At 46.5% G+C, this 10,343-nt stretch overlaps 1 protein-coding gene across 1 annotated transcript; it reads right to left on the bottom strand.

The window, feature by feature from the left end:
• Positions 1-4,496: 4,496 nt before the first annotated feature.
• LOC127333974 (amino acid permease 6) lies at positions 4,497-9,848 on the bottom strand. The gene is made up of 6 exons (XM_051360417.1): positions 9,615-9,848; positions 9,278-9,511; positions 9,099-9,192; positions 8,195-8,409; positions 7,702-7,844; positions 4,497-5,573 (listed from the first exon to the last, which is right to left on the bottom strand). The coding sequence occupies exons 1-6, from the start codon at positions 9,727-9,729 to the stop codon at positions 4,914-4,916; spliced, it is 1,461 nt and encodes a 486-aa protein (XP_051216377.1). The 5' UTR covers positions 9,730-9,848; the 3' UTR covers positions 4,497-4,913.
• Between the last annotated feature and the right edge of the window lie 495 nt (positions 9,849-10,343).

Raw genomic sequence — 10,343 nt, 5'->3', positions numbered from 1 at the left:
CGTACGAATTACAGAGCCGATATCTGCCATTCCCTGACAGATTCGGCTCGGGGGGGACCTAAACACGATGAACATGGGAACAGGTGCAGGAGAACATGTGTGCAGTGAAATATTGGGGCCGATAGGAGAAAATCGGCCAGTAAAAAAAAAAAATTTACAGCCGATGCAAGGGCATCGACTTTAGAACTAAGAGACGAAGCCGATGCGCAGCCATCGACTCTAGTGCAATTATACGAGGTTTACCGAATCTTCACCAAATCCAGTTCAGCTGTGGGGCCTTCTGCTTCTTCGCGGGAGTAAAACGATGAGAACTTCTGCAGCAAGGAAGAAAGGTGATCGGCTTTGGCGCATCCTCTCTGACATTCTCGCCTCGAGTAAGGCTCGGGGGGCAGCAGGCCTGGTGGGTGCTCTGTTCAGGAGCCGATTGGGGTACCATCGGCTGATCTTTCGTCGCAACCTTCTTCACAAATGATGAGTGACCACTAGGTTTGGTTGGAAGAATTCAAAGGCTTCCTTAAAGATTCTACATTATCCACCAGATTTCAAAATCATCAGTTGAAGAATGGAAGGGTGAATTTTAAAGGACCGATGCGTTGCTATCGGCTCATTACGCATTGGCAAAGGGGAAATATCGGCAAGGTCAGTACAAGAGGAAATCGGCTAAATTAAGCTCGAAGGAAATCGGCAAAATCAAATTGGGAAAAGTTCTTCATTGATAGGCGAGATTTCTTTCATAAAGAGCTGATTGCTCTCAAAAGGAAGTACTAGGGGATACATTGCCCCATCTACTGCTACTGGCCCTATACTAGAGGTCCTATCTACGGGCCGTCACTGCCCTCGTCGTCGCCGTCGTCGCCGCTGTCGGCGCTGCTCCCGGCGGGCTCATCGTCGCTCCAATGGCCGCCGACCGGGCCTTCATTGTCCTCGTCCTCTTCGTCAGCGTCATCGTCGCTGTCGAAGTCGCTGAGGTTCCCCGGCCAGGGGCAGAACCGCTTGGCCGGCGGCTCGTCGGAGGAGGTGTCGTCCTCCTCCTCCTCTTCTTCTTCCTCCTCCTCCTCCTCGGGGGAGGTGAAGTCACAGGAGAAGCGATCGTCGTCGCTCTCCTCCTCTGTTTCCCCGTCGGCGAGGAAGCGGAGGTCGCTCTCCCCGTCGGTCAGGGACTGGTCGTCCTCCGACCAGATGGAGAAGTCATGGCTAGACTCCTCCCCGGCCTCAATGGCGCGGCGGGTGTTGGCTGCGTGGACCTCCGCCGGGTTCGGCTCCGGCGTTGGCTCGCGAGAGGAAGAGGACTGGGTGGAAAGATCCGATGAAGCAGAGGAGGAAGAAGACATGGTGGCGCAGGAGGGCTTTTGGAGTGCTAATGCGAAGAAGATGCGGAAATAAACTGTGCGGAGCGGTTAAATAAAAGGGGATATAGTGGAAATTCAATGCCACAGCAGTTTCCGAGGAAGTGGTGCCTAAAAGAAAAAAAAAACTGCCAGGTCACGCGGAGAAGTTGAGAAGGCAAGGCATCATGATGACGGATACTGCAACGGTTCTGCCACGACATGACCCAACGAAGGAAAAGCAGAGTGATTTTGGAATTACTAATTCCAAAACCAGGGGGGCATGTGTTATCACCAGAATTTGACCGAGTCGGAGGTGGGCCGCGATAAGATGGATTTGAAGAATATACATAGAAGAAATATGTGAATCGGCCTTTATATGCAAAATACGGGCTAGTTGGCCCGTGTATCTGTAACATAGTAGATTACGTGTCGTTTTAGTTAGAGTTGGCCTCGGGCACGGTTGGGATTATTCCCACGTTAGAAAGTCCCCTGGACTATAAATATGTATCTAGGGTTTATGAAATAAACAACAATCAACGTTCAACCAACAAATCAATCTCGGCGCATCGCCAACTCCTTCGTCTTGAGGGTTTCTACCGGTAAGCAACATGCTGCCTAGATCGCATCTTGCGATCTAGGCAGCACAAGCTTCATGTTGTTCATGCGTTGCTCGTACTGAAGCCTTTTTTATGGCGAGCAACGTAGTTATCATAGATGTGTTAGGGTTAGCATAGTTCTTCGCGTAATATGCTATCGTAGTGCAACCCTTGCATATCTAGCCGCCCTTACACCTATCTTAGGTGTAGGGGCGGCACCCCGCTTGATCATTATTTAGTAGATCCGATCCGTTACGATTGCTCCTTGTTCATCAAGGATTAGTTTAATATCTGCAATAGTTAGGCCTTACAAAGGGCGGGAGGATCCAGCGGCACGTAGGGTGTCGTTTGCTAGTCCTAGACAGGATGTTTCCGGGGATCAACCTCGTGTTGGTTTTTAGGCCTTGTCTAGGATGGAAACTACGATCACCGTGCGTGGCCGCTAGGCCCAATCCTGAGTAGGATGATCCGATTATGCGGTGAAAACCCTAAATCGTCGTAGATCTCATTAGCTTTGTCTTGATCAAGCAGGACCACCATATATTCGTGCACCCCGTACGAATCATGGGTGGATCGGCTCCTTGAGCCGATTCACAGGATAACCTGAGAGCCGATCGAGGCTCGTATTTAATGTTTACGTGTATGCCATGCAGGAAACTAAGCAAGGCATCTCCATCACCTTCCTGACCAGGTATAGGTCAGGTGGCACGCCCTTGCGATCAGCATCGGACGTGTGACCAGAAGGCTTTGCGGGCCGTCGCTCGGAGGGACCTCGGCCAGCCGCAGCCCTAGGTTGTTCCCGGCTCTACGGTGTTGCCCGTCACTGCCCGCCGGTGGGTTTTGACAGCAACAAATCTTCAAAGAATTAAGTCAGATTTAGTCTATGGATCATACTATGCTAGCATATAAAAAGCAGGGAGATCATATCAAGTCATACCCATGAGATAAATAAAAGTAGCTTTTTAGTGACAACGTAAGAAAAATATTTGAAATAACAAGCCTTGTCAATTTTTTACTAAGTAAACTGGGCAGACCAAAGTTGTAGACTTAAAAATGCCAAGGAGAAGTAAATAAGTAGTCCAAGATCAATATGGTATTTTTCTACCGCAGCATGATAGAATATCGAGCAATTAAGTAAAGATCCAAATGGTAGTATATATTAGACATCAATGCCTTCGAGGGGCGCCCGGATTCTCTAACTTGGTTAAGCCAAGGTAGAGAGCTCTACAGTACCCCTAACTTGTGCTGAATTCTAACCACTGGATCGTAAACGAATATCCGAGATCTCACGCTTCAGTGTATCAACATCATCATGACTACAGTACCCAGCTACAGGATTGATTGCTACAGTACCATCGCTACAGTTTTTAGGTGCAGCATCAAGATCATGCCCTCCATTTACAATCCAATGGCTCACATGCCAAGTTAGGGCACTGTAGCTATCTGACTTGGTGAAGCCAAGTCAGACAAGCTGCGACATGTTCAAGGGGAAGGAGAAAATGCAACAAAATCCGACCTCTAAAACAATAGATGCATTGCTTGTCATCTTGAGATAAAAAATATTGATGCATTGGGAGTGATCAATTAATATTACTAAAGTCAAGATCATTGAACCCGGCCGCATGCTGATTAGCTTCACTTTCTCTCCCTCCTGTAATACAAGCGTACCATCGGTAGCAAAAAAATTGGGTGAATATATAAAGGACACATTTCAGCACCAAACAATTGTACCAAAAAATAATGTGTTTCAGCACCAAACTGTCTGAACCAATAAACACTAAACTTGGGACCAATCTCAGATGTAGGGATGCATTAAAAATAACTACATAAACAATATTGGGATGCATAGACAATCCTGGGAGTCTTTTTCACTGCCCATTGCTGCACGACGCATAGCAGTTGCAATCTGCCTAATCAGATTTCCGAAACAGTAAACATGTCATTAAATCCCAACTAAATTACCGATTGAGAATCGTCAGCTTTCTAGTTACGTAAACATCCATGAACAAAGAGCAATCTTTCTCTCGTGTATGTTTCTTCAAATCAAACTACACAGTAAATTCTTCAAACGCATCCTCTGACTGAACTGGTAAATAGTTAGCGAAAATCAGATAACATTCATGAAAAGATCATCATACTATCAAAATTTTCCTTTAACCCATCAGTATATTACCTTGATGTGCATGCAATAGAGCTTGGACGGACCTTGATGTGCATGCAATAGTTTTAGGAACTCTCTCTTAAAAAAAGGAAACATACTTAAATTTTCAAGGTGTCTCCTATTTCAGCTCTTGGGCTGTTTTTTCATCGTTTTCTTTTGCATGGATCCACACAGTTTGATGTCGTTCGTTTAACATAAAGTTGTACTGAATCCGTGATAATTAATATGGATCGCAAAGAGTAGCTGCATTTGTTTACCCTAAGGCTGGCCATAGTGCTAGTATCATAGCTAGTATCATACACATTGGTCCCACAAAAATGCTGATATGGCAGCTAATTAAGAAGGAGAGAGGAGATTAGAGTAACATAGGTGGATACTGTATCATAGCGCATGTCACGAGAAAAGTTAATGTCAAATAAATCTTGTGCACATATTTGCATTGAGATTCTAAAAAGTAATAAATATAGCATAACTATGATACTACTTCATGATACTAACCACTATAGAGATAGTACCATAGACAAGTATCATATGCATGATACTATAACATGATACTTACCACTATGGCCAGCCTAACAGTTAACATGAAGTCAACTGAGTTGTTAACTTCTACTACAACATAATTATTGTTGCCCATATGCCCTAAGATTCTACTACAACATAATTATATTCACTTCTTAAAGTTCAAACTCAAACCATATACTAATATAAATACTAATCAATCTTGGTTTAATACTTAGATTAACACTTGACACTCGAATTAACCTGGACCCTTCACCTATAGTATGCATCATGCTCTTTTCCTGCATCCTTCCCCTGATTGGATTTTTAGGAAACCTTGAATGGCTTGTAGCCGGCGACGTCCTTGATGAGCCCCTGCACGGAGCCGGCGGCTGCGAGGACGGAGACAACGAGGCACGCGACGCTGAGCACGTTCATCCACGTCCACGTCGGCGAGAACCGCCGCACCTTGGCCTGCGCCATGTACATCTCCACGGGGAAGTACACGGTGAGCGGCCAGAACGACACGGCGCCGATGAGCCCCAAAAAGTCGTTGAAGAAAGGGAAGAGCATGGCCACCACCGCCGTCAGGATCACGTACGACGTGCGCCAGACCAGCCGGAACGGGTTGATGGGGAACTCGCCGCCGCCGAGGATTGCCGGAAGGGGCACCGCGCGCTCGGCGTGGATGAAGGCGGCGTCGGGCCACCTGGAGCGCGCCCAGGTCTCGACGAACTGGTAGATGGGCTGGCAGAAGACCTGGTAAGCGCCGACGAGGTGCACAACGATGCAGACGTTGCCCACGTCGACGAGCCAGAATGGCTCGTAGAAGCCGAAGCCCGTGAGGAAGTTGCCCGGCGCGCTGCTGCCGAACGCAGCGTAGCCCAGCACGCCGCACAGCATGTAGAACATCGTCGTCGTCGACACGCCGATCAAGGACGCCTTCTTCATCACCGTGTTCTCCGCCGGGCTCGACCGCAGCGTGTCCTGCACCGAAAATGAAATCCGCCTCGATCAATATCTGACGTCTGTAGATATGCACTCTGTTTCCCCAGGTATTTTTAACCTCGATAGTCCTATTTAGCAGTCCACACGACTGCACATTCACTAAAGGAATGGCCCAGGCGCCACGACCAAAAATCGGGGCAGTCGGCGTATAACCGGCCAGGCCAGCCCGCTAAGAGAGCTACCCTCGGCATACTCTGGGCCGTTGGCGTAACTCTGGACACGCGCCCCTCCAAAGCTAGGTCGTGACGACGTTGTCACGGCGTTTACTCGGTTGGTATTTTTTAAGATTCTCAAAATTCCAAATGGAAAAATAAAACTAGGAAGATTTTAATTTTTGCCGAAAATTCAAGATTTTTTATTTTTCAAAAAATAATTGAATTAATAATTGCATCCTTCATAAAGATTATTATTAACTAACAATTGATTTTTATTTAAATAAGTGTTGAAAATTCAAAATAATAAAGAGTTGCGATATCACGGTTTATGGGTTAATAGGATTGATATGGTAGTATTATCAACAATATTTTGTTTCTTTCAGAAAAGCTCAACCGAACGGAACGAAGATGTTAAGCGTGCTAGGGTTAGAGTAGTGTGAGGATGGGTGTTTAAATTAGGAAGTTCGACCATGAGTTTAATTTGACCTAAGATTAAGTGTAGTTAGAGTTAAAATGATACATGTGAGATTAAAAAAATCGGAAAGTAATTTATTTAATTCCTTTTTTGAAGTTAACGAACGGCGTGGCCTGCGCCGAGGGTCTAGACTCTGACGGCCACCGTCGGCCTATACGGGCTATGCCGACGGCCGGGACTACACCGATGGTCCACGTGGCTCTGCCGATGAGGATCTTCGCTAACGCCAAGGGTTTCCGGCCGTCGGCGCCTTGCGCCATTCCTATAGTGATTTTTGGTACCAAAATTTGCTACATAAGAGAAATGTAAAACTCTAAGCATAATTATCGTAAATATACTTTTATTTGTACTGTAAGGTTTCACTGATTTCACAGAGTTTGTATTGTATTTTTCTGAAGTAGAAAATCTTACTGAGGCGATGCAAGCGTACAAAAATCACTTCTCGAATCCTGCCCATTTTCCTAGGGTAGGGCAGACCTAACTTAGATTAGTTTTTTTTTTTTAAAAACCTCATTTTTTGGAAAAGATATATGGGCTCGGCCAAATCTCAATAGTATGGTCACCACAGAGATTATGAAGACGGCATCATCCTTTGTGATGTCAGTGTTTAGACATGAAAGTAGATCCTCTAATGGAGAGGCCCATCGACTTGCTCCTAAACCCACCTGATGGCTTATGTATTCCTATAAACCTTAGCTTCAATGAATAAAGAGTGGTCGATTCTCAACAAAAAAAAAACTAGTACATTGTTAAATTGGTGATCAATATGTATATATGCATCAATGCCGTATATCTATCTTCGCCTTTACTATCGAAGACTAAATCTTTGCCTTGGATGCTCTCGATCTTCATACTCATCCGTAATGAGAGCCAGAATGTCCCATGCATGGGGCCTCCTGTGCATGTTGTTACCATAGGATTCACACTGCTTGCTAGTTTGCAGTTCGTGCTTCCAAATATCATTAAGTTTTGTCATGTTTCGGATATCTAAAAAATATTGGAACACAATGAAATAAACTAGTTTCGTGAACGGGATTTCCGGTGCATGGGACAACGTCATTTCTTCATCCGGAATGCAGCGGTGCATTAGGTGCGAAGTAGAGCAGATACCCTCTTGTTGACTATTGGAGCATGTTCTTCCAAAGAATTCATTCTGCTCTTTATTTGATCAGTAGGAATAGGGACTGCCAAATTTGTCCTCAAGATAGGGTCATAGGGTTCACCCATACTGCTATCCTACAGAATTTGTCTTCCAGCAAGACGAATCCAAGAGGTCACGGGAATGGGCATGCACATATATCTTCTCAAAACCACCAATTGGTTTTCTGAGATATTTTTCCCTTTTGTTCTAGAAACAAGGTAACACATGAAATTCCAGATATCCACCCTAACACATCAAGTATATTTCTTGCAAGAACTACATTAACATGCTGAATTGTCTATTCATATTGATGTACATCAAGATAGTATTAGTTACCTGAATTTCGATTAGGACATTGGAGTAGGAGTATGCAAAGGCGATGTCACCAAGGGACTGGAACGTCCTCCAAATTTTCTCACTCGCAGATACATCCACCCCAACAGTCACCCCTGTTAGCGTTGTCTTGGCATGCACCCCACCTACAAAAATCAATGAGTCACCAAGATGCAGGTACATGCAGTGCACCATGGAGCCAACATGGCTGATACCAACAAAACGAGATGGATCATCGTCCATCAACATGTCCAATGTCCACTTGCACCACTAACAAAAAATCATATCACCAGGATATATATCTTTTTGTTTTCTTCCTTATGAAGTTATAGTTTGTGAATTATCACACCAAGACAATCCACGGGATATAAAATTTAACAAATAAATGATCCGACGTGATACATATCCATTAATAGGTTGTAGAAAGACCATATGTACCTTTTTTCTTTCACATGGTCATATTGAAAACCAGATATGTGCTATAGTATGTATTTACCTACTATCTTTGCTATGGAGAGGCCGAGACCAATGGTCGAGTAGGCGAGGGACATGACGGCGGCAACGATGGAGAGCCACCAGATTTTGTGAAAGTTGGGGAGCTGTGAGAGCAAAATCTGGATGGCCGCAAAGATGATCATGTTGGTGGTGTTGGATGCCTTACATGCCGCATCATGGCCGTTGCGGTGGAAGCAGTTGGACCGTCCGATTGCTCTGCATAAATATGGAACATTGATGATATATGTTGTAAGGAATAACCAAAAGTTAAAATTAAAGTAAAGGACGTAGTTTGGTACTTTGAAGTTCTAACTATATGCTTCCCAAAGTTGATCAATCAATAATTTTTGTGCAATATGAGGTTCAATCAATCCACCAGTTGCCTATATTGAAGAATAAAATTGTCATATGCTCCTGTTTTCCGGAGCTTATATGACTTTCTTGCTCTAGCCCATGGCAATATGTATAGGCCACTCCTTTCCATGGATTCCGTTTTAAGTAGTGCCATTTTTTCCAAGTACTTTTGAACTGTCAAGTTGTGTTATCATCTTGCCAACTTTTTCTCTGTCCGCTGGACCGATCCTAAAGAAAGACTTTCTCCTTCGACTGCTACTACCTCAGGACTGATTTAATCGACGCACTCTCACGCCTAGCTCCCGCGTCGTACGTACTAGCTCCCGCGTCGATTAAATCGGCCCGGAGGGAGTATTTTGAAGGTAGATCAGAAATGCTCTGCTTTTTTTATTTACCCTATTCCCTATAGAGAAGTGGACTCATGTCTCTTTCTCGAAAACAGCATTTGGCAGGCATCCACACACACAAAACATATGAGACAAGCAAACCACACGGCTCTGACCAAGTTTTTTCTCCTCTACTACTAGCTATTGCATGCAAATCATGCTTACCCCATGCTGATGGCCGTGGTAATGGTGTAGCCGATGGTCACGCCAACCAGGTTGATATACTGGGCCAGAGCGCAGAGCCTGTACTTGCCAACTCCTGCAGCGTCATTTATTTTTCAATTTAATCGCAAATCAAAAGAGGTTATTGTAATTCGGTTCATGACTGTACTCTGCATATATACCTAGGTTGGCCCTGACGGCTTGGCCGTAGGTGTAGTTCCGCTTGCCGTGGACGGGATCAGGGGAGCGGTAGCAGTCGGCGAGTAGGCTTGAGCAGAACCAGGTGATGACAGAGAAGGCGACGAGCACGGCGGGGCCGATCACCCACCCGAGCTGCGCGATGGCCCAGGCCAGGGACAGCACGCCGGAGCCGATCACCGCCGTGATGATGTGGGCACTCGCCGTTACCAGCGTGCCTGCATCGTCGTCGTCGGACGTTACCATGTGCTTTGCATGCATGGCAGCCGGCCGGTTCGAAAACTAACGAACTAGTAGCTAGCTAGGAGGAAGCATGCGTACCGGTGCGCCTCTCGCGGCCGTCGTCGTCGATGTCCGTCCGGTCGCCGAAACCGGCCTCGGCGACGCTGAAGGCGGCGGGGTTGGCCTTGCCCTTCTCCTGCCTTCCCATCCCCATCGCTGCGTGCGCCTCTAGCTCGCTAGCTCGGTCCTCACACAAGCAGTGTGACAGAGTTATGTACGTCTGCCTAGTGTCCGAGCAAGAGAGAGAGGTGTTGGTGGCAATTGAGGAAGACAAGGCCCTTATGTAGAGGAGTGGAGTGGACTCAAGGAGGAAGAGAGAGCGGGGACCGTCTGGGAAAGCAGAGCGTGTGCGGCTGGGCTTTCCACGAGCGGTTGAGATTTGATGCGGCCCGGGAAGAAAGTGCTCCGCTACCATATGCTCCCCTTCCAGGACTAGAGGGGCTCCTCTCTCCTCTCATCTCCTCTCCTACAATGCAAGATTGGAACTCGCCACCTGCCATCCATTCTCCATGGCACATCACTTGATCAAATTAACCACCAACATCTTTTGGGGACTTCCTTTTTTATTGTGGTATTAGTTTGCTAGAGTCGATTCTCCCACCTCTTCCTCCGTCAGGGAGAGAAACCTAGCCGCCGCCACCACCCGCTCCCACCTCTCACCCCCCCATCCTCCCTCGCCGCCGCTAGGGGGCGCGGCCAAGCAAAGCCTGGTCGACGTCGGCGGCGGTGGGGATCTCTCTGGCCCCCTCGTCTTCTATATGGAGCGAC

This window comes from Lolium perenne, chromosome 2, assembly GCF_019359855.2.
Source record: "Lolium perenne isolate Kyuss_39 chromosome 2, Kyuss_2.0, whole genome shotgun sequence".
Taxonomy (NCBI): Eukaryota; Viridiplantae; Streptophyta; class Magnoliopsida; order Poales; family Poaceae; genus Lolium; species Lolium perenne.
This window is presented reverse-complemented; position numbering and strand designations above follow the sequence as displayed.